Source organism: Entelurus aequoreus, linkage group LG04 (assembly GCF_033978785.1).
Source record: "Entelurus aequoreus isolate RoL-2023_Sb linkage group LG04, RoL_Eaeq_v1.1, whole genome shotgun sequence".
In the NCBI taxonomy this organism is placed as follows: Eukaryota; Metazoa; Chordata; class Actinopteri; order Syngnathiformes; family Syngnathidae; genus Entelurus; species Entelurus aequoreus.
The window spans coordinates 48,502,042-48,527,924 of NC_084734.1; the positions used below are offsets into that span (position 1 = coordinate 48,502,042).

Here is a 25,883-nt window from a genome sequence, read left to right on the forward strand (position 1 = left end):
TATATTTAAATATATGTAAAAAATATATAGTGTATATATAATGTAATACAATATAAAGTGAAGTAAGAATGCAGTAAACAAAGCAGGTTGACCAACCTCGTGACGGCCAACTGAAGCCCCGCCTCCACTCTTGCGACAACCAGTCACGTGACGTATCTGCTCCCTACAACTTCCGGTGTCTCTCCCAAAACACTCGACATGTTTTATGTCATTTGACGTTGAAGTGGAAATGTCGCCTTTAGCCTTTTCTATTGGCAAAAAGGCGCCCCTAGCCTGTTTTGTTATTCTACTGTTTGGCGCCACCCGGCTAGAGGCAGCCCCCCCTGGGAGAAGAGGCGACGTGGGGGCAACAGGTGAGACTTTTAACCCTCTCACCTGTTGAGCTTTTCCTGAAAATGAAGGTTTGAAGGTCTTTAGTTCATGGATCTTCTACACTTAGGAAAACAATGGCAGATATGCACGTATTTGGAGCGGTCACTCCACAAACCGACGTTTTCAGGCAAATTAAAGCAGTTTTAGTTCGGATAAACCGCGCCGAATTGCGCCCCATATATGTAGCGAACAGAGGATGACATGGTATGGTAATGAAATGATGATAATTTCAGAGGGAATCATATACATCTTTTGGATTGATCGATTTCGGCTTGCAGTTCGTCGGGTCCTAGCCCTGCCAGTTTCTTGTTTGTTGTGCTATTTTTGTCACTATTATTACAGAACCTATTTATTTACTGTAACTTATTGTACCTCAAATATATTATATTGTTAAAACTGCACAATAGGGGGTAAATAATAAAATGTGACGAGTGGGCAAAAAAAGTCAAGAGTAGAGAAAAACGTAAACAATGCAGCTGTCGCGGTACACTCTCCTATTTCGTGTCATAAATGTTCATTTCTTTGAATGTTTACTGTTTTTGTCACCTTCCTTTTAGGACGGTTCTGGCACATCACTGACCTGCACCTGGACCCCACCTACCACCTGGTGCCAGACCCCACCAAAGTGTGCTTCTCCTCCAAAGGTGAGCCCGCCACTGATGCTGGTCCGTTTGGGGCCTTCCCGTGTGACTCACCTTACAGGCTCATCCAGTCCGTCTTCCTGCACATGGATCACCTCGTACAGCCTGAGGACTTCTTCATTTGGACTGGGTAGAGCAAGCACTTCTTCTTCCTCTTTATGACACCACAATGTTTACCATAGGATTGCAATGTATTTGTGGTGGTGGGTTGCCAAAACCCATAGGAGTTTGTTGACACAATCATTTAATTTGCAGAGTTGGCTATTAGCCTTTAATTTATTTATGAATGCTGTTGGAAGTGAGAAAAAAAAGATGGAGCAAAACAAATGTATTTGGAATTACAAATCAAAGTTGTTCTTTTTTCTTCTTAAAGTCAAATATTCAGAGTGGTACAAATGTTCATGTTAGTATCTAAAAGTGTCTTATAAGACAAGAAAAAGTCCCCCAATTTGTTGCTAGTCACTTTATTTTAAATTTTTAAGAAAAGGTAGTTTTAGGGAATTACAAAATAAAAAAATCACCACACCCTAATATATATATATATATATATATATATATATATATATATATATATATATATATATATATATATATATATATATATATATATATTTATATATATATATATATATCTATTAGTTGTTCTTAACCTTGTTGGAGGTACCGAAGCCCACCAGTTTCATATGCGCATTCACCGAACCCGAACCGTTATCATAAAATGATGTTATTATATTAAAGAAATACTAATAAAGGTATATTTTACAAACAGAAAGTTACAGGAATGTACACATGATCCCATGTTTACATCTCATTGTGCAACATGTGAATGTTTTAGTGGGAAATAAATGTGATATCTGAAAGGGTTACACATTATTTCCAAAGCAGGACCCCCCACCCAGACATAATACTAGTACACAGCTCATGAAAAACAATATGTTATAGTCATTGTAATTGGGCCAAAACATTTATATTAGAAAATAATCTCATGGAAATGACTGCTGTCATTTGATTACAATAATAAAACATTGAACTTGTTATTTAGTCAGGTTTGGGACAGGTGTGCTGCAGGTCTGATGTCGCTCACATGTGCTCCACTGAATGCTCAAGGAGTTTTTGCGTTTGCTCACACATATGGAAAATTAAAGGGAACATTGTTTGGGGGTATCCATAATACGCCGACAGAGAGATGTTTTTATTTACACGATGAGTCGGGCGTGTCTTGACCACCGCAGCGGAGGCTCTGCCAAACCCCTGAGGCCGACTCACCGAACCCCTAAAATTCGATCAAACCCAGGTTAAGAACCACTGATCTATATTTATATCTATCTATCTATCTATCTATATCTATATATCTATATATATATATATATATATCTATATATATATAGATATATATATATATATAATGATAAATGGGTTATACTTGTATAGCGCTTTTCTACCTTCAAGGTACTCAAAGCGCTTTGACAGTATTTCCACATTCACCCATTCACACGCACATTCACACACTGATGGCGGGAGCTGCCATGCAAGGCGCTAACCAGCAGCCATCAGGAGCAAGGGTGAAGTGTCTTGCCCAAGGACAATAATGGCTTTTTGCCGATATCCGATATTCTTCAACTCTTAATTACCGATACCGATATATACAGTCGTGGAATTAACACATTATTATGCCTAATTTGGACAACCAGGTATGGTGAAGATAAGGTCCTTTTTTAAAAAATTAATAAAATAAGATAAATAAAAAACATTTTCTTGAATAAAAAAAGAAAGTAAAACAATATAAAAACAGTTACATAGAAACTAGTAATTAATGAAAATGAGTCAAATGAACTGTTAAAGGTTAGTTCTATTAGTGGACCAGCAGCACGCACAATCATATGTGCTTACGGACTGTATCCCTTGCAGACTGTATTGATATATATTGATATATAATGAAGGAACCAGAATATTAATAACAGAAAGAAACAACCCTTTTGTGTGAATGAGTGTAAATGGGAGAGGAAGGTTTTTTGGGTTGGTGCACTAATTGTAAGTGTATCTTGTGTTTTTTATGTTGATTTAATAAAAAAAAAAAACCAAAAAAAAAACCCGATACCGATTAATAAAAAAAACGATACCGATAATTTCCGATATTACATTTTAAAGCATTTATCGGCTGATAATATCAGACATCTCTAATATATATATATATATATATATATATATATATATATATATATATATATATATATATATATATATATATATATATATATACTGTATATATAATAGAATATATATAACTTTTTGGAATTGATGACAGAGGGATGGGTACCGAATGTTATACTACCAGGTACCTATTCACATAAAATCAAACGGTACCATATGCATCAGTAGATCGTGTAATGCAACATCCGGTTGCAGAATTGGCACCGGCTCAAGCACTTGGCTGGCAAACAGGCATATTCGTAGCGTAATGCCTCTATGTAATATTGTACTTTTCCATGTCAACAAAGAAAGCTTGCCTGATGGAAAGCATTCAAAAGTAAGGCTCCACCTTTCAGAATGCCCCAGCTGATGGTAATTTACATTGGACATGCCATGTACATGTTAACAATTAGCATTAGCAATTGTACATGGTGATTTTAAACACTTCCAAATTTGGTAATGAAAACTACAACTAAGATGCACATTACAATCAAACAGCTGGTGGGTAATAAATAGAATACTTACAGTATAAACACTGTAGTTCTCAACAAAAGACAGGATCGTAACATTCAAATTAATTGCAAATACTACTTCCTGACCACAGCAACACACCTAGTACAAATTAAAAGGAAGGCGGGGTACACCCTATACAAATACATAATATTCTAATGATGATAAAATCAAAGCGCTGTGTAATTTTTCAATGTATTTTTCAATTCACCCTCTGTGCCCGCGGCGATCAAGCTTTTTACACTCACTCCTCGTAAAATATGTTGACAAGCACATAGAAAATTACATTTGATTGCTAAATTATAAATGTCGATCTAATGTAAAATAGCGATTTCCACAAATGTTTTAAGTCAGTAATGACAATAAACCAATTTTAAATCAATTGAAATATTCAGTCCTGAGTCCGTACAAGTATTTATTTAGTTGTTCCTTCCTGTGTTTATGTTAGCATTAATAAAAAGTGTTGTCCTGCAGAGATAGTCCGCCTCACGTTCCTGTAGATGAACTCTCCACAGAGATGGTCATCCAGGTGATGAGCAACATGACGCAAACCATCCGCCAGCACTTCCCAAACATCACTGTCTATCCAGCTGTGGGAAACCACGACTACTGGCCGCAGGTACCAAGCCATCTAATCACAAAGCAGTGAGGTTGTGTTAGGCTGCCTTATTTAAAAAACAAATATAATGTCAGGATCAGATGCCAACCTCCACAAACGACATCTACAAGGCGGCCGCCCGCTTGTGGAAGCCTTGGCTGCAGACAGACGCGCTGCAAACACTTCGGGAAGGTAAACAATGCTGTAGCACACCACAGTGAAAGCTTAGCATGTAGCCTACCTAGCACGTCTCAAAGTGTTTGCGTCCCTCAGGTGGCTTCTACTCTCAGCTGGTCTATCCCGGCCTGCGAGTGGTCAGCGTGAACAGCATTCTTTACTACGGTCCTAATAAAGCTACCGCCAACATCAGCGACCCAGCGGGACAGTTTGAGTGGTTGGAGGACACCCTGAAGAGAGCTGAACAGCGAATGGAGAAGGTCCAACATTAGCACTTTCTAGAATCTTTAATAGCGCGTGTGACTGCGATGATCATGACTCGTTGCTGCAGGTCTTCATCATCTCTCACGTCCCAATCGGCTTCTTGCCCTTCGCCAGGAACACCACCGCCATCAGAAAAGCTGACAATGAGAGGCTGGTCGACATTTTCAGGGCGCACAGTAGTGTGATCGCTGGACAATTCTATGGCCACACCCACAGAGACAGCATCATGGTGCTTCTGGACCAGAAAGGTACCAAAACACTTCATTAAGTACAGCTGCACACAAAACTGCCTTTACAAAAATGATTATTACATTCGGAAAAAAAAAAGTATATTCTAAAAGGCAGAGGTTATCCTACAACTAATATTACCTAATAAAGTGGCAAATAGATGTATTTTTTCAGAGAAATTGAAACGTGCGCAGAATAAGCACTGCTACTATTTTTGTATAAAGATTTCTTACAGTGAGAAGGTACAAATCAAGAAAAGTAAGAGACTTAAGGATGTACTTTGAGGCATGCCCGATTAGATTGCTGCTTCTAAAACTGCATGAAACGGACAAGGGTTTATTTTAAAGTTGATGTAGTGGATTGTCCGAAGCTCAAACAGGCAACAAAAGTAGTTTAGTACAACAAATTTATGTACCCATTATCAGAAGTGCAGGTTGAATTGAGTTGGCCGTGCAGACAGACCACATGTCACTCCGGAGAAAACAAGACACACACAAGCCAAAATCACTGTCGAGTTCCGGTCTTCTGCCATTTTTTATATGTCTTTTGTGCGTCATCGTTCCTTATCGAGTGCGTCAATGTCTTTTATCTTTTCCCTATCTGTTCCATAACAACTCGAATCCTTTAGACAGTCAACACATTCTGTAGACAGGTTGGCACGACTTAACATTCACTTTTGTCCCACTGGCACAGAATAGGAAAGAAATCAAATGAGTGTCCATTCCCATTAGACATGCAATATAGGTCAAAGGTCAGAAATTCTACTACATACCCGCCTTCCAGGGTCTTAAGACCCTGGACCAAAACAATTTCTGATGTAGACCACTAAGTTAACCACAGATAGAGGCAAAAACCTCAATGTTTTTATACGAGGCAAAAATTCCGTCTATGACCCTCCTTCAGAGCGATCGCTGTTACCAGCCTGCAGTAAAACCATCTCACAGAACACAATTAGTGGCCTACCCTTTGATTTAGTAAAGGAATAACAAATACTTTGATCATGAACATAAATAGATGAATGTATATAGACTTATGACTGTAAGACATTTGCAAAAATATTTTTCCCGGCATTTGCAATGAATGTAGTTACCAATATTGTTAATTATCAATTGATTTTGAACACACAACTGAATTTCGTATGAGTCCATGTTCGATTAGTGCTCGTATAGATGGCTCGGTGGTGCCTCAGGCTGATGGCCTGCCGACACCTCGTTGGGCTTTCGGCTGCCCTTGTGAAGAAAGAGATCCACTCAAACAGTCTGTCTCTCTTTGGGGTGTGGTTCAGTCCACTGGGCAGACTGTTCAGTGGCATGTGCGTGCTGGCCGAAATTGGGGAAAACTCAGGTAGAGTTGGAGCTGTGGGGGCTTTGGGGAAGGCTGGGGCAGAGTATGGGGCGTGGGGCTTTGGTCCAGGCCCTCGGCTTGCTTCAGGGCCTCCTTCCACAGCTGCTGGAATCCCGACGGACACATATTGGCTGGCAACCTTAGTCGTTCTCGTCATCGCTGGCAAGGTGTTGTCTCTCCTCTCGGTTCCTTCCAGTCAGGTATCGGGTGTTGGTCCTAGATCGGCTTTGACCGTGCCCCTCTTAGCGAGTGCAAGGGAATCTGGAGTGGCTGCTTTCATCCTCAAATCTGCACAGAGGAACTGGCACACAAATTCTACATTTTGCAAACTTACCATTTTGGTCTCATGGTCTTTCCACCTTCCTAGGAAGCTGCTGGTCCTGAGAAGTGCTGATCTTGTGACTGAAGAAGATTAACCTGTTTTCTTAAAATAGGTGCCGTTGTTTGACCTAATCTTTTTGATCCATCCTGAATAATTCACAAAACATTTAATTACTGAATTGGCACCCTCCTTTGAGGTTGGGGTTGCTTCCGCCAACCACTGCAATTGTCAATCTAAATCATTACATTCCTTTATCCTTGTACCGGATTGATCATATCGATTAAATAAAACCTCAACACGCTCAAACTTGACCCAATCCAAACTCACCTCCCCCCTCTGTCCCTCTCACAGGGACAGTGTTAGTCGTAGTAATAGTAATAGTAGTAGTAGTAGTAGTAGTAGTAGTAGTATTAGTAGTTTCAGAAACATCCAAGAAAAAGAAAAGACAGCTGATAGTCAAGCGCAGCAAGAACAGAGGCGGAGGACAGGTCATGTTTGAGGTCACTGTTCGCTTTTGCAATAGTACCTTGATATTTTACAACACCTAGTGAATTATTGTGGCCACAATAATTCACTAAATAGTTGTATTTAATTTAGTCTATCTATGATGGGACAATGCACAGAAACATTAAGTTCAGAAACAGATATGTTCTGTACCAGATTATATCTAAATAGCTACTTTCCATCTGTAGTCCCTGGCTACCTAAATTAAGGGGATCCACAAATCAAGCAATAAAATTATGACACTAATTAATCATAGTAAATATATACATTCATAATAATCAATAATTAATCAAAAATAATCATACTGTAGCATGTAATCAATTATAAGAAAAGTCACCAAATGCCCCTTCGTGGACACATACTTAATATACAATACAACCACACCTTATTTACATCATCACACAAAGACAATACATGCTCTTGTTCACATCTGTCATCATTCATAACAACAACCAAGCTTTTAACAGCCATACCTCACAATTTACAACAAAAATGCTCTCATAGATAAATATAATACTCATTAAATTGATGTGTCAACATAATGCCCCTCTTAGTGACCGTGTGAGCAGCCTTGATTGCTCCAAAGCCACTTTTTAATTTCAAATTTTCTATTCCTTTTGTTATAACGTGGAGAAGGCTAATTGGTCTGTACATGTTCTGGTCTTCTTTATTTCCTGCTTTATGGATTTAATCATAGTAGCAGTTTCTCGACGTGGTAGGGAAAGTGTTTTCCGTTATTGATTTATTTATCAATCGTTGTTATACGAGCAATAATACAATCCTTATATGTTTTTAGGAAGATAGTGTGCAACCCGTATAGATATATCTAGATCGTGAGTCTGATAATGCAGGGAAGATTTTGTTTAACTTTGTTTTATTTGTTAATTCTAAAATTAGTCCATCCTGAATAAATGACAATTATTTGCACTGATTTTGAGGTACTTTTTATTCAGGGTTTGTACAGACTGGATGAAATGTTCATTAAAATTATTACTTATGTCCAGACTGTCTGCGATAGTAGCGCCATTGATATTTAATGTTATAGTGTTGTTTCTTGTTTTCTCTCTTCCCGTAAGTTTGTATCTGGTTTTCCATAACTCTCTATTGTTCCCTTTTGCAGCTTTGATTAATTCTAAATGAAAGTCAGCCTTAGACTTCCGCATAAACATTGTTACCTTGTTCCTCCAAACTTTTAAAACATACGATCTGTATTTAGATCTGTTAAAATTGCTCTTTTGAGAGCTGAGTCCCGATGTCTTTATTAGAATCCAAATTGTTTTATTAATCCAATGGTATTTTTTATTTTAGCACTCTTCTTTCTGGTTTTGTATTCGTGTATTTACAGATGTTCTCTTTGCTTTTTGTCATCCAATTGTAATTCTAGTAGAGTTGCTTATCATTTGTATCATGTAGAAGCCGTTTATAATATCCTTAAGTTTCTTTCTACGTGTTTTATTTAACCAGTCCAGATTAACGTCCCCCATGACGTTACTTCTTTCACACTATGCTGTTTGAGGATGTCTGAAAATGAATCAAGAAAAATGTCTTTAGCTGTGGTCGGTCGGTATACTACAACTACCTTGAAATACATTTCTGAGGAAAATGTAATTTTAATTTCAACATACTCAAATTGATCTACTTTTAATGTTTTCCCTTTCATAAATCATAATTCCTCCCCCCTTTGTCACTCGATCTGTCTTTTCTGTAATCTTGTCCCCCGGGACATTAATTAGAACGAAAGTTGTTGTGGGTTTTAACCATGTCTCTGATAGACAAGGTATCCCAGATTAGAGTCTGACAGTATCCTGTTCGTGACGCCAATTTGTGTAGTGGATTGTCCGAAGCTCAAACAGGCAACAAAAGTAGTTCAGTACAACGAATTTATTTACCCATTATCAGAAGTGCAGGTTGAATTGAGTTGGCCGTGCAGACAGACCACATGTCACTCCGGAGCAAACAAGACACAGACAAGCCAAAATCACTGTCGAGTTCTGGTCTTCTGCCATTTTTTATGTCTTTTGTGCGTCATCGTTCCTTATCGAGTGCGTCAATGTCTTTTATCTTTTCCCTATCTGTTCCATAACAACTCGAATCCTTTAGACAGTCAACACATTCTGTAGACAGGTTGGCACGACTTAACATTCACTTTTGTCCCACTGGCACAGAATAGGAAAGAAATCAAATGAGCGTACATTCCCATTAGACATGCAATATAGGTCAAAGGTCAGAAATTCTACTACATAGACATGGTAAATTTTGTTTTTCTTTTGTTTTAGGAAAGCCGGTGAATTCTGTCTTCGTGTCTCCAGCTGTGACGCCCTTTAAAGACGTCTACAGGCCTTACTCCAACAACCCAGCGGTGCGCTTATATTTATATGACACGGACGATTTTGGAATTTTGGTAAGAAGCACACTATAGCAAAATCATAACTGTTAACATAACTGTAGCATATGCATAGTGGTGTTTGATTATTTGTATGTGTGAGTGCGTGTCTGTGTGTGTATTTAGGACGGGGCGGCATACTAACATTTTGTAGATCGCTGTCTGGGGGTATATCTCAGATAAATTAAAGTATGTCTACATCGCAGATATGCTGCCTCCGCTCCAGACAACCGTATTGCTTACGTCATCACAACATCCGGTTTCGGCAGTGCTGTTTCAATGATTAGTCTTTTTTCGGTGACCAAAATTTTGGTGAGGATGAGGAAGTGTGTCTTGTAAGAAATCACAGAGACAGACGTGTGTGCACAGGAGGGAATATGTGTTGGAATTGGGATGGTTAGCATAAAATAAAATAAAAAAAGAGCGTCAGAATTTGTGTGACTTTTTTTGGAGGCTACAGTACCCTATATTACTTTAATTTGTTTTCACATTAAAAAAAACCTTCATTTTAAAAAGGTCTTGTCGTAGTGGGCCGCCACGATCAATAACATTAAGGGGAAACCTTGGAAAGAGGTAAACATACTGAAGTTAGAGTTCTTATTTCCTGAAATTTGCCATGTGGGCTGAATGCACTTTGATTTTCAAATGGCCCTGCGGTTCCGTAGCTTGACACCACCAATTTAGAGGGTTGTTCATACCTGCTAAATATAGCAACAAAGTCACTAAGTTAGCAGCGGTGATCGCTTCTGCCTTGTCTTCTTATGCTCTGGCAGACCAAGTGTGTTATTCAAATAAATGGTCAGTTGTATCACTATAAAACAAAATATTAATACAATTTACAGTGCAAAGTTATTTCCAGTGAATATTTTCTTAACAGCTGAGAATGTTTCAATGCATACATACACATACATTTTTAAGATGAAAAGAAGAAGACTAACCACGCGCACGCACACATACTTTGCAGGTGAATTACAAGGAGACCAAAAATAAACTAATGTATGAAAACATTGATGTGTTTTGGAAATAACCCTAAAAGTTTCCTCTATCTTGAAAGAAGAAAAAATGTGCTGCCAATCAGCAGACAAAAAGTGTGTTTGTGAGAAGAAAAAAGCCTGAAAAGGTTTTGTTTGTGTTGAAGGATATCTGGCAGTATTATCTCAACCTGACTGAAGCCAACCTCAAGCAAAGAGCTGACTGGAAGCTGGAGTACACAATGACGGACACTTTTGGCGTGACGGACCTGCGGCCCGCCAGTCTGCTCCAGCTGGCTTTGAGCTTGTGGTTGCCGCCCACCTCCACCTTCGACACCTACTATTCTCACTTCATAGTCGGCTACAACAACCAGCTGCTGTGCAGGGCTGAGTGTAAGGTCAGCCAGCTGTGCTCCATGCTCTACCTGGACCAAGCCTCCTACTCCATATGTGTGACACAACAACAAAAACTGCTTGTGAGCAACCCTTTATCTAACAAACCACTTTAAAATCAACATAAATCACATTTTATTTACAAAGCTGCTTCTTCAGCAATCATGATAGGCAAAACACCCCACAAATAAATGTTCATTATTAGTGACATAATATACCAATTAGTTACAGGAGCAGTGTTGGTCATTTTTAAAGTCTTATGTCCAGGGATGTATTTTCTGAGTTTATAAACAAAAACAAAAATGACAAAAGATTGGGGGGGTTGTGCATCGACACACTATATAACTAGAGTATGACTTGTAGAATCATCTACACCAGTTATTCTCAAGCTAGTGGTACACAGGTTACATCTAGTGGTATGTGAAAGAATCAAAATATTTTATGTGCAATTAATTTGATTTGATTCATTATTTAAGTACAGTGTTTTATTTTCCTGTATTCGAACTTGGTGTTACTGTTTAAACTGTGTGCAATGTTACAGTGGCCAAAAATATTAGATATACTTGCTAATAACTACGCTACTGTATTTACAGTCATTCTTGAGTTGAGTTTGTGTTTATTTCGAACATGCATGCATACAACATGATACATCACAATTTCCAGTTTCTCTTTTCTGGTATGCTGGTAATACTTGGAGAGCCAAGTGTTTTCTGAGGTGCAATAGGTGAAAGAAGTTTGAAAACCACTTACCCACACTCTTGTCTGGATTTAAAGGCCATCTCAGTAGTAGGCAGACCCTTCTACCTACCCAGAGAGGTCACTGCTGTAATTCTAACAGTTTACATACCACTCCAAGCTAAGTTTAGCTTGGCTCTCTTCCTACATTATGATGCTATCGACAAGATCCAACATCCAGAAGGAGCCTTTGTTTTGGATGGGGACTTTGGCAAAACCTACAATATGTTCAACTTGTTTTCATGTAAAAAAAAACAACTACCGGTAATTTTAATGTGTGGCCAGTGCGCCACGACCAATTACATGTAGGGGAAACCCTGTACAATATTTGGGAGCTGTGTGGGTGATGACATTACAGCGAGCTGATTGGTAAATAAATATTTGAATACAAAAAAACTATTCTGATCTGATTCTGATTCTGATTGGACGCTTGGTAAGTGTTTTGATGATGTTATGACATTTCTTCATTCGTTCAGATTTTGTTCTTTTGAGAGCCATGGGTGCTACCATGCTAGTGCTAAACACTTGAATGTCAGCAGGAACAGGAAATGAAAAGGTTTTCTGCAGGAGGAAAAAAAAACTGTGACTGACCTCATTTGACCCCCCCGCCTCCATCCTATTCTTGTTTGAAAGCCGCTCTCCTTTTTCAGCCTCCGCTTGGAACATTCCATCGCTTTTGTGCCCGTCCCCCTCCCTGTCCTCATCCCCGCTTTCTTTTAAAGTCCGCTTATGTGAAATAAAAGCAGACGTTTTGGCGTAACTTGATGTCCACAAGCAGAAGAAAGTGTCAGAAGGGGGAGAAAAAAAGAGTTTGAATGAATGATGAATGTCTTTCAAACAAATGCTCAGGCGTAACCACGGCGACGATCCACAGACAGGCCAGTGTGGCCTCTGTTGCTGGGGTGTTAGTTGCCACAGTAACAGCTTTGGAGCTCTGAGTTGAACTTGAGCAAACTCTAAAATATTATTTTAGTGTGGTACACAACACTTAAATTAACCTAACTTAAACGTTTGTCATGTTGACACAAAAGTGTTTAACATCAAGACATGTTCCCGTTTGCGGTTAGCAAAATAGCTGTAAATGTTGGCCAACTTTAAAGTGGAAGTCGTTCTTTTAATAAACAAAGTGACATCACCACGTACTTGCCTGGCATGTACACTGCAGCGTTAGCATTGTCAGAAAAGATGCATGTGAATAGGGTTGCCACCCGCCCCGTAAAATACGGAATCGACCTGTAATTGGGACTGAAATATTGCATCCTGTATTGAACCATTACGGGGCGCGGTTTCTTCCGTATTTTCCTATTTGTCCCATGCGTCTGTCACACACACACGTGAACACTGAATTCAACAATAATGAACAAAATAAAAGACATGACAGTAAAGATGGCAAAGTTGTCTAGGTTTGGTTGATATCAACACTTCAGTCATCAACAAATGCATCATCAGAGAAATGGACATTGGAACAGTGTAGGACTGACTTGGTAGGATATGTACAGCAAGTAGTGGACATAGAGAGAGAGATCAGAGAGCATAAGAATAAGTATCTACGTTTGATTATTTACAATTGATTATTTACAATCCGGGAAGGTAGGATGTGAAAGGAAGTTTGTTAGTTTACGGTTGAAGTTGCCTGGAGGTGTTCTTTTAGTGCGGTTTTGAAGGAGGATAGAGATGCCCTTTCTTTTACACCTGTTGGGAGTGCATTCCACATTGATGTGGCATAGAAAGAGAATGAGTTAAGACCTTTGTTAGATCGGAATCTGGGTTTAACGTGGTTAGTGGAGCTCCCCCTGGTGTTGTGGTTATAGCGGTCATTTACGTTAACGAAGTAGTTTGACATGTACTTCGGTATCAGGGAGGTGTAGCGGATTTTATAGACTGGGCTCAGTGCAAGTTGTTTTACTCTGTCCTCCACCCTGAGCCAGCCCACTTTGGAGAAGTGGGTAGGAGTGAGGTGTGATATGGGGTGGAGGTCTAGAAGTAATCTGACTAGCTTGTTCTGGGATGTTTGGAGTCTAGATTTGAGGGTTTTGGAAGTGCTAGGGTACCAGGAGGTGCAAGCGTAATCGAAAAAGGGTTGAATGAGAGTTCCCGCTAGAATCTTCATGGTGCTTTTATTGACCAGAGAGGAGATTCTATAGAGAAATCTTGTTCATTGGTTGACCTTTTTGATTACCTTGGTTGCCATTTTATCACAGGAAAGGTTAGCCTCTAGAATGGAACCTAGGTAGGTGACCTCATGCTTCCTGGTGATAACAATGTCACCCACTTTTATAGTGAAGTCACTGACTTTCTTAAGGTTGATGTGGGACCCAAATAGGATGGATTCCGTTTTACCCAAGTGTATGGATAGCTTGTTGTCAGCGAGCCAGGTGCAAATTCTACAGAGTTCAGCACTGAGGATTTTCTCCACCTGTGACTTGTCCTTGCCGGATACCAGCAGGGCAGAGTCATCCGCAAACAAGAACAATTCACAGTCGCATGCTGATGACAAGTCGTTTATGTATATTAGGAACAGTAAAGGCCCTAATATACTGCCTTGGGGGACTCCACAGCTCACTGAGATGAGGCAGCGGGGGGGGGGGGGGGGGGGGGGGGGGGGGGACGACACAGTGCCGTTCACTTCTACCACCTGTTCCCTCCCCTCCAAGTAAGATTGCATCCAGCTTGATGAGGTTTTATCAAATCCGATTGCACTGAGCTTATCCAACAGTATAGCGTGGTTAACGGTGTCAAAGGCCTTCTGAAGGTCCAGCATGACCATGCCGCAGTATTTGCCCGCGTCCACCTCATGTTTGATGTGGTCGGTCAGATAGAGAAGGCATGTGTTACTGAAGTGGTTAGTTCTGAAGCCGGATTGGAATTTGTACATGAGTTTATTAGTGGCAAGGTAACTATCGACCTGCTCATAAACTATTTTTTCCATTACTTTTGAAATGGAACTGAGAATAGAAACAGGTCGGTAGTTGCCAGGTTCTAATTTGCTACCTTTTTTAAAGAGGGGAGTTACTCTTGCTATCTTAAAATCTTTTGGTACTTGGCCTTTTGTGATTCAGAGGTTTATTATGTGCGTGATGATAGGGGAAATGGTGGAGGCAGAGTCCCTGAGGAATCTGGAGGGGATATTGTCAAGGCCGGTGGCCTTGTTTAGGTGGAGCGCGCTCAATTTTTTAAGCACCTCGTCAGCTGAGACCATTTCTAATTTAAAATATTTGTTGGATACTCCTAGCTTTCTGTAGAAGGTTTTAATGTGTTCTACACCACAGCGACCAGAGTGGTGGGACAGCTTGTTGACTAGAGTTGTGGCTATGCTGGTGAAAAAGGTTTTAAGTCTGCTTACTACCTCCATTTTGTCTGTAATGAGGGAGTTACCCTCCTTGATGTTGATGTTGGTGAGTCTGGTTTTAAGTTTCTGGCTGCAGCCAGGAAGCTGATTGTTGAGGATTTTCCAGAGCTCACGTGGCTTATTTGTGTTTTCCTCTATTTTGTCGTTAATGTAATTTTTTTTAGGGATTTAGTCAGGTTGGTTGTCTTATTTCTTAATTTATTGCATTGCTTTTTAAGTGTTGAAAGGAGTGATTTGAGGTTATTATTGGGTTGTTTATCTACTTCGGTTTTACACTTTTGGTATTCTGAGTATTTTCTGTCTCTTGTCTTTTATGGCAGCTAATAGGTCAGGATTCATCCATGGTTCAGAGCGGGCTTTGATCCTGACTGTTCTCACGGGAGTCATATCATTTAGTATCACTAGGAACGCTGTTTTGAAGCGATCTCAAGCATCATTGACCAGGTTGCTCGTGAGCACAGGGGTCCAGTCCCACTCACCTAATTTTAGATTGAAATTATCACTAGAGTATTTTTTAAGGAATCTGGATTGAGCTGTTATGTGGCCGTTGGCTTTGGGTTTAGCTATTTTGCGGGTGCAGAAGGTTAGATAGTGGTCACTAAGACCACAGATCATGACCCCACTATTTTTTATTTTAGGCCGGTCTGATGTGAGAATGAGATCTATGGTTGATTGGGTGGAATCACACACCCTTGTGGGTAGTGTTATTAGCTGGGAAAGACCGTGCAGATTACAAAGCTTGCTGTAGGATCTGAAGACAGGCGCATCTCTGCGTTGAGTATCTGTGTTCAGATCTCCGATTATAATTTTCTCCACGTTGTCTACCTGTCGCGGGCTTTGGTGAGGGGCGGAGTTGGAGAGGGGCGGGGGGAGGTTGTTGTTTTCGCGGGCTTCGGTGGGGCTGAAAACAAAGACCAGGGATGGATGAAGAAGCCCCTGAATCCTGTGTAGGCCGCGGGTCCAGTTGCCGCAGTTCCGACCATCAAGGACCGGGGAGAGGCTGCAAGGACCTCCGCTCTGCCGTCTCTACTGTAGACCGGAGTGTTGTTGACGACAGCCACCTCGCTGTCCGCCGCCGCGCTGTCTTCACCGGTGTCTGGGCAGTCCTTCTCCGCCGCCGAGCCGCCGACCACATCGATGATCGGGGTGAAGTCCTCCGTCGAGTCGCCGGCTGCTGGAGCACAGGTGAGCTCGGGTTGAGATGAGCAAATAAGGGCTGGCGTAGGTGGAGAGCTAATGTTTTTAGCATAGCTCTGACGAGGTCCCGTAGCTAAGTTAGCTTCAATGGCGTCGTTAGCAACAGCATTGCTAGGCTTCGCCAGGCGGGACATTAACATATGCGGTCCTCTCCAAGGTTTCTCATAGTCATTCACATCGACGTCTCAATGGGGTTGTTTCCTTGCCCTTATGTGGGCTCTGTACCGCGGATGTCGTTGTGGCTTTTGCAGCCCTTTGAGACACTTGTTATTTAGGGCTATATAAATAAACATTGATTGATTGATTGATATTGCAACAACACATCATCAGTAGGGTAACACTAACCTGTCTCACGACGGTCTGAACCCAGTTCACGTCCTCTATTAGTGGGTGAACAATCCAACGCTTGGTGAATTCTGCTTCACAATGATAGGAAGAGATAAAAAAAGTATCTTAATAATCACTGGAGGTCTCGTTAAACATGCTATACTACATACCATAGGAGGACCTTAATTTGATTAATTAATTAATCTTAATTTCCCCTCTGGCATTAATAAAGTACTACGGATTATGTATCAATATGGATTGATACAAATATTGACAGTAACGATACCAGGTATAATATCAGTAGCCTATACAGTCAATACTACAATGATTAGATCAATATTTTTACTATGACCACATCCTTTGTGGTTTTTGATGTTTACAAACTCAGGATATAAATCCCTGGACACAATGATGCAATAATGAATAATTTCAAAACAATTTGTTGGGATGTATATTGGTATCGCAAGAGGCTGCAATACATATTGCAAAATAGATTTTGTGTGGAGGGAAATCAAAGACCTGAAGTAACCCCTTTAAAGGCACATAGTGATTTGTGTCGTCCACACTGAGTCACTTCTTAGGGGTCTGTCGCCGCCTAGCAAGTTAGCTCAAGCCACACGCTAATGCTAACCCTAATCACAGTCATGTGACTGATGACATCAGAATCAGAATCAGAATAGCTTTTATTGCCATTGTTTGAGAACGGGTTAACAAACTAGGAATTTTTCTTGGTGCAATCGTGCAACATAAAACACATATAACACAGAATAGGTAATAAAAAGAGCTGTAACTGAGCTATCAGATCTTGTTATTGTTCATGTGTCTGATGGCCAAGGGGAAAAAACTGTTCAGGTGGCGGGAGGTGTGGGTCTGGATGGACCGTGGTCTCCTGCATGAGGGGAGAGGGGAAAATAGTTTGTGTCCAGGGTGAGAAGAGAAGCTGTGATCCGACCCACACGCCTCCTGGTCCTGGAGGAGAACAGGTCCTGGAGGGATGGGAGCTTGCAGCCAATCACCTTCTCAGCAGCACGTACGATGCGCTGCAGTCAATGCTTATCCTGGCCTGTGGTGCCGGGGAACCACACGGTGATGGAGGAGGTGAGGATGGACTCGATGATGGCTGAGTAAAACTGCACCAGCATCTCGGTCGGCACCTTAAGTTTCCTCAGCTGCCGCAGGAAGTACATCCTCTGCTGGGCCTTCTTGATGAGGGAACTGATGGTCGGCTCCCACTTGAGGTCCTGGGTGATGGTGGTGCCCAGGAAACGGAAGGAGTCCACAATGGAGACGGGGGTGGGAGAGTCAATCAGGGTGAGGGGGGATGGTGGGGCTGCGACTTTCCTGAAGTCCATGATCATCTCCACTGTTTTCTGGGCGTTCAGCTCCAGGTTGTTGAGGCTGCACCAGGACCCCAGCTGGTCCACCTTTCTCCAGTAGGCGGACTCATTACCATCCGAGATGAGCCCGATGAGGGTAGTGTCATCCGCAAACTTGAGCAGCTTTACGGACTGGTGACTGGAGGTGCAGCAGTTTGTATACAGGGAGAAGAGCCAGGGGGAAAGTACACAGCGCTGAGGAGTACCAGTGTTCGTGGTTCGACTGTCCGAGACAATCTTCCTCAGCCGCACGTGCTGTCTTCGGTCTGTCAGGAAGTCATTGATCCAACTGCAGAGGGAGTCGGGCACGCTGAGCTGGTAGAGCTTGTCTCGTAGCAGTCCAGGGAGGATGGTGTTGAAGGCAGAGCTGATGTCCACAAACAGGATCCTAGCGTAGGTTCCAGGGGAGTCCAGGGGCCGTACTTATCAAGCTTCTTAGAGTGCCATTTTACACTTAAGTCCTGAGAATTTGCGAAATTTAGTCCTACTCTCAAACTTAAGAATAAAAGCTTTTTATCAACGTTCTTAAGTCTAAGAATCACTCCTACTCTCCATGATATTTAAGAGACCTTCAGAGGTGTCTTAAGTGGTTAGGAGTTGCCAGCAGGGGATGGCACTGAGGCGAGAGAGACGTGCGCGAACGTTCAGGGAACGGAACAATGTTTTTTTTTTTTTGATGACGAGCAGCTGATCAAAAGGTATCGTTTAGACAGAGCGGATATTATTTTTGTCACAGATTTAATACTTTTCGATTCCTTGTTGATTTCTGCATGTGTCTGCAGTGGGCTAGTATATATAGAGCCACCCACACCAGTTTCAAATTCGTTGCCTAATTAATGAATTGGAAAGAAAATGTTATGACAGTAGCGTATGTGTGTGGCCGTGAGGTGAGTGACGTCAGTGAGTGTGTGGGCGATAGAAGAGAGGGAGCGGTAGCGTGAGTGCCGGCGGGGACTAGTTTGTTTTGTATTATTTTGTAGTTTATTGTCAAAATATACACTCCCATTGTCCACTTAAATATTTCCAAGATATTTCTTTATTCTTAGACAACGGATTCCCTTCCGTGATTGGTCATTTCTATGGACACAGAAATTATGTCACCTAAAATTCCGTTTACGGCACATAGTAATGTCGTAATTCAGCTCTGAGTGTGACACTCAAGATTCAGTCCTACACTTCGCTGAAAGTGTGAGTAAGACGCTTGATAACTAACTTTTAAGTGCAGCTTTCAGCGAAGAATTTATTTACTCTTAAGTCAACTCTTAGCAGACTTCTTAGGAGTAATTCTAAGAAGCTTGATAAGTACGGCCCCAGATGCTCCAGGATGAAGTGGAGAGCCAGGTTCACTGCATCATCCACAGACCTGTTGGCTCTGTAGGCGAACTGCAGTGGGTCCAGGAGGGGGGCGGTGATGTCCTTAAGGTGGGGCAGGACCAGGCGCTCAAAGGACTTCATCATGACCACAGACGTCAGCGCAACCGGCCTGTAGTCATTAAGTCCTGTGATCCGTGCTTTCTTGGGGACAGGGACAATTGTGGAGATCTTAAAGCAGGACGGCACGCGGCATAGCTCCAGAGAGGTGTTAAAAATGTCAGTGATGACAGGAGCCAGCTGATCCGCGCAGTGTCTGAGAGTGGAGGGGGAGACACCATCCGGCCCGGGGGCCTTCCGCGTGTTCAGCTTCAAGAACTGCCGGCGTACATCCTCCTCTCGGATGGAGAGGCCTTTAAAGTCCTGTGATGTTCTTGGAGTCCTTTAAATCCTTTAATGAAGTGCTGGCGTTGGTGGGGAGGGTGATGGTGGGGGGAGCAGAGCTTTGATGAGCTGAAGGCCGTTCATGACGACAGTAATGTATGTTGAGGCCCTGTGCGAGAGTCTGGTCATTCCGGGCCTGGGGGGCTTTGGGCTTATAGTTCGTAAGGGCCCTTAGCCCTCTCATCACATGGAAGGGGATAATTGAGGCCATGAAGTGATGTCAGAATGTCAAACATAACATAACTGCAGGTTCACTTGACCTATGACCTCCATCCTTGCAAGCAGTATTGTATTATTGTCATGAGACATTAAACATTTCAACATTAGACAGAATATTGACAGATATCAACTACACACACACACACACACACACACACACACACACACACACACACACACACACACACACACACACTTGCGTCTTTTGGTCACATGACACAATTACTAGCTGCGTCTTGTCTCGTTAATAGGTCCGTGAAGTTAAATAAAAAAAACTTTGTCTTAATTTGTTGACCGCAAAGAAGGAATGTGTCATGTTTAAATGTTTCTGCATGTTTTATTGAGTGTGAGCAAATATTTCAAAACTAAAGCTCTTTTTACTTCACACTCTGTGAGATATTACCCCCCGCCAAGTCTCACTCAGTCCATAATGGACAGAGGGAATGGGGGTGGGGGGGTCTTTTTTGTCTCACGCTTCATTCGTCTGTCAACCGCCATGAATGGACTCTTTATTACTACTCCTGTGTCTGTGTGTGTGTTTGTATGTGCATGTGTGTGTGTGTGTGTGTTGTCTGGAATTGAGGTTAACCCTAAGCCTCTTGTTGCTCCTCTGCATGGGACCACCATAGGCCGTTTCCTCCTAAGCCAATCAGCTTCCACGTTACTTTACAGTCACACCTCCTCGAATATTTAACCTCATAATATCTTTATTCTTATTCATATATCCCATTGTTGATGCTATACAATATTTATGTTTCATACGTTCCATTCTACAATGTTTACATGTGTGCTGATACTGCCATATTTTTTTAAATTGTTTTACTTCATTCTGTCAGTAAAGGTCAAAAGAAAAGTTATAAATATTATTTCCAAAATAATTTTGTCATAACTGTTGCTGAAACAAGAAGTAAAAACTGTAAAAATGGTGGCTGATTGTACTTGAGGAATGTGTGTGTGTGTGTGTGTGTGTGCGTGCGTATGTGTGTGTGTGTGTGTGTGTGTGAGCGGCCATATTGCAAAGACCGGCAGTCACCCTCCAAGAGGGGGGCAGAGGTTAAGATTATTGTTAATCCCTCTTCCTCTTCTCCTTCTTTTCTATCATAACCACACCCCCACCCCGCACCCCCGCCCCTTCTTTCTGTCCCAGTCTGTGGGGGTCGCTGAGTTTAAAACTGAGTCTATGATCACCATAAACCCCTTTTAATTGCAAATTATATATATTTTTAATTCATTTCCCTGAGCGTTGCTATGCCGACACGTGAGTGTTGTATGTGTAAACTTGTGTCGACACAGGTGCATTGATCTATATATTGATAATATCAATAACAAGGTGGGTACTGGTATGGAATCAATACTAGCAGAATGGGATCGATACTTTAGTGGCAGTTTCTCTTCGATACGTTGAGCTTCTTCAGAGTTTATATTTATGCAACCACAGGGGTCTCTTTTTGTCCTCTTTCAGTCTACTGCTCACAAAAGGGACACTTTGCCCCTCCCTTACTTGCGCCACCTACTACTGACGTTATTTTCCCACAAATATATGCATGCACTGATAACTATTTTAACCGAAGGGGAGCAATACGGCTGAAAGTGACAGCAGCTCTTTCTAAAGCCAAGCCCCCACCCCAAACCTCTCCTTGGAGGAGAGGAAGGCAATAACATAACTGGGAAAGGATGAAAACATTACCATCCTGCCAGCTGACAAGGGGAGATGCACAGTCATTCTCAACACAACTGACTACCAAAACCAGTTGCTTACACTCCTCTAAGACTCAAACACATATGAAATACTCAAAAGGGACCCCACAAGTGGATACAAGAGAAAAATCATTGAGTGCTTACAAACTCTGCAAAAGTCAGAAGCCATCAACCGGGCATTGTGTGACCGATTATACCCACAAGAAACCATCTCTGGTATTTATGGCCTTCCAAAAATACATAAAGATGGATGTCCCATCAGACCCATTGTCAGCAGCTTTAACTCTGTAACATACAATATTGCTAAGTATGTGGCCAACATATTAGCAGCTTTGGTTGGCAAAACTCCACATCATGTCCAAAACTCAATTGACTTTGTAGCGAAGATCAGAGATCTAAAACTGGACAAAAATTAAATAAATGATAAATGGGTTATACTTGTATAGCGCTTTTCTACCTTCAAGGTACTCAAAGCGCTTTGACAGTATTTCCACATTCACCCATTCACACACACATTCACACACTATAGTTTCATTCGACATCACCTCCCTGTTCACCTGTATTTTAACCCAGTATGCAGTATAGGCAGTGAGGCAACGTCTACAAGGTGATCTCACCTTACAGGATAGATGCACACTAAACACAGAACAGATTTGCCATAACTACATACTTGCAATTCATAGGAATGTTTTACCAACTAAAATATGGTTATGGATCACCTGTATCCTCAATAGTAGCAAACATTTACCTGGAAGACATAGAAAAGAGAGCTTTGAGCTCTTTCAAGGGAAGAGTACCAAGTCATTGGTACAGATATGTGGATGACAATCAGAAAACCAAGAAGTGGAAGCCTTTACCAAGCACATTAACTCATTGAACAAAAACATCAGGTTCACACGAGAGGATGTCAAATACAGTAAGTTGCCTTTTTGGACGGTGATGTCCACATTGGAGAAAACATGGGCTTCTGATCAATATGTACGTTTTGACTCACACCACCCACTGGAACACAAACAGAACAGAGCTGATAATGTTCCAACCAGCCCACAGGCCAATGAGAGAGAGCATAGGCATATGAGGGAAGCCCTCAAAACCTGCGGTCACCCCAGCTGGTCGTTTGTGAAAAGTGCATCCAGTTCCAGAAATAAGAACAGAGGGGATGAGGAGGAAAAAGGTAACAGACGAAAAAATATTGTCATTCCATATGACCCATCTGAGAAACTCAGAAGATTTTTTTAACCAACACAACATCCCAGTAAACTTCAAACCAGGCAACACCCTGAGACAGACACTGGTGCATCCTAAAGACTGGACACCCCACACCTACAAAAACAATCTGGTGTATGCTATCCAGTGTAATGATGAATGCACTGATTCATATATTGAGGAAACAAAACAACCACTAAGCCGGCGCATGGCACAGCATAGACGGGCAAACTCTTCAGGCCAAGATTCAGCTGCCTACCTCCACCTCAGGGAGAAACAGCACTACTCTGAGAACAAAAAAGCACAGATTCTGGACAGGAAGGACGGGTGGTACGAAAGAGGAGTGGGGGAAGCCATCTCCGTTGAAGTTGAAAAAACATCCCGGAATAGAGGAAGTGGTCTACGACACCACCTGTCTCCCACATACAACACTGTCCTTTCAACCATTCCTAAAAGACTCTGCAATTTAGCCTCCAACAAATAACAGGAGTTAGAAACATTCTGGTCCCAGAAGGTGACCAGAATGCCATTTGTACCTTTTGTTTACAAGTGAATGGAATGCTTACGTGGGTGATTCCGACTATTTTGGATTGGTAGTCGATCCACAGCGATTGTTCTGCCACACAATACCTCAATGCTAACGAGGGGAAATTACACTTCAATGAGTGTCGTTGGCTTTGACAGAAGAATTGCTTGTTTTGCATTAAAACAGTTGTTTTTTTTATCTCACTATGATAGGGCAAAGCCATTCTTGCCCACTCCAATGTGTGACATTTTGAGACAGTTGTTTGGATGCTGCCCCCTGCTGCTTGTCTCCTAGTACTATCTCAAAAATATTTCTATTAATAAAGAACGTGTGAAACATTGGGGGCAATGGAGGCACTCCCTGGGCAAGTTCTCACTTAATCGCAGGGCCAACACGGATTGGTCAGAATTGAAATTAAAATCATAAAATGAAATCGTCATCATCATAATCAATCATAGGTCAACAATACTTTCAGATGTCATATGCACAATTAAATAAAAGTATGTTCAGTCTGCATTTTAACATTGCCAATGTTGAGGCCTGTCTCATAATCTGGAAGACTATTTCAGATTTTAGGAACATGCAACTGAAACATAGCCTCGCCATGTTTGGTCCTGACTCCAGGCACCAGCAGGAGACCACTCCCTGAGGTTCTCAGAGCCCAAGATGGTTCATATGGCTCTAACATGTCAGAGATGTACTTTAGCACAAGGCCATAAAAAGACTTGTACACAAGGAGAGCTGTTTTAAAGTCTATTCTCTGAGAAACAGGAAGACAGTGCAGTAACCTAAGCACTGGACTAATAAGGTCATATTTCCTGGTTCTAGTCAGGACTCGAGCAGCAGCATTAGGATGTATTGCAGTTGCTTTACGGCTTATTCAGAGAGCCCAGTGAGAAGGCCAATTACAGTGGTCTAACCTGCTGGAGAAAAAAGCATGGATTAGCCTAAATCTGATTGAAACATTATTCATTTGATTTTGGCAAAGTTTTTAGGTGGTAAAAAGCTGCTGATGTCATTGGCTTAATGTGGCTATTAAAGTTCAGGTCTAAGTCCATTATTACCCCTGGATCTCTAATCTGGTTATTAGGTTTCAGAGAGAGGATCTCAAGGTGACCAATAATAATAAATGTAGTAAAATTACTATTGTTACTACATTCATTAGAATACATGCCATAAAAATGTGTGTGTGTGTGTGTGTATATATATATATATATATATATATATATATATATATATATATATATATATATATATATATATATATAGTATAATTATTATTATTATTACTACATTCAAGCAGAATAAACACTGTAAAAGTACTATTACTTCTACATCAAAGCAAAATACACACAGTAAAAGTATTACCACATCCAAGCAGAATACACACAGAAAAAATAGTACCGTATTTTTCGGAGTATAAGTCGCTCTGGAGTATAAATCGCACCAGCCGAAAATGCATAATAAAGAAGGGAAAAAACATATATAAGTTGCACTGGAGTATAAGTCGCATTTTTTGGGGAAATGTATTTGATAAAACCCAACACCAAGAATAGACATTTGAAAGGCAATTTAAAATAAATAAAGAATAGTGAACAACAGGCTGAATAAGTGTACGTTATATGAGGCATAAATGACCAACTGAGAACGTGCCTGGTATGTTAACGTAACATATTATGGTAAGAGTCATTCAAATAACTATAACATATAGAACATGCTATACGTTTACCAAACAATCTGTCACTCCTAATCGCTAAATCCCATGAAATCTTATACGTCTAGTCTCTTACGTGAATGAGCTAAATAATATTATTTGATATTTTATGGTAATGTGTTAATAATTTCACACATAAGTCGCTGCTGAGTATAAGTCGCACCCCCGGCCAAACTATGAAAAAAACTGCGATTCATAGTCCGAAAAGTACGTTATACCTTCAAACAGACTAAAAACAGTTTAAGTAATATTACTACTACATTCAAGAAGAAGAAACACAGTAAAAGTAGTATTACCACATTCAAGCAAAATACATGCTGTAAAATTAATATTATGGTGTAAAACCAACATCAACATTAATGACATATAGGAACAATATGTGTATTACTTTTCTGAATACACGCATATAATGAACCCACAACTTACCAGTTTGGAGGACTTGTATGCGAGGAGGATACTAATAGTATCATCATTCCTGATGCTCAAACACATTCCACATCTTTGCAACAAGAAAGTATGACCTCGTGCATACTCTCTTCCGGCCACGCCAGGTCACCCGCACTCCCACAGGTGTTCTCATTCCCGCCAATAAAGCAGATCACCACGCCCATGCTGGCTTATCAATCACAGGTGTCTACATTTAAACTCAGTACTGCTGTCACATGATACAACATATACCGATGTCCCGGCCCACGCGCAAGCAAATCACGAAGAAAACCAAATATCACTAATATTTCTCCAACAAATACAGTAAAAAAGTACTGCATTGTAGGTGGGTGTAGAGACAAGGAGCAACCTCTAGATGGCGGCACCAGCCTTCAAACAAGGGTCCACTAATGGTGCGTTCAAGGTACCTGGAAAGTCGGATATTCCGAACCAGCTAT

General features: G+C 41.2%; 1 protein-coding gene across 1 annotated transcript; it reads left to right on the forward strand.

Moving 5' to 3' along the window:
* Window positions 1-124: 124 nt before the first annotated feature.
* smpdl3a (sphingomyelin phosphodiesterase acid like 3A) lies at window positions 125-12,021 on the forward strand. The gene is made up of 8 exons (XM_062045063.1): window positions 125-353; window positions 930-1,143; window positions 4,188-4,332; window positions 4,407-4,503; window positions 4,585-4,748; window positions 4,820-5,000; window positions 9,427-9,551; window positions 10,672-12,021. Exons 1-8 carry the CDS (start codon window positions 206-208, stop codon window positions 11,011-11,013), a joined length of 1,416 nt encoding a protein of 471 aa, XP_061901047.1. The 5' UTR covers window positions 125-205; the 3' UTR covers window positions 11,014-12,021.
* Window positions 12,022-25,883: the final 13,862 nt, after the last annotated feature.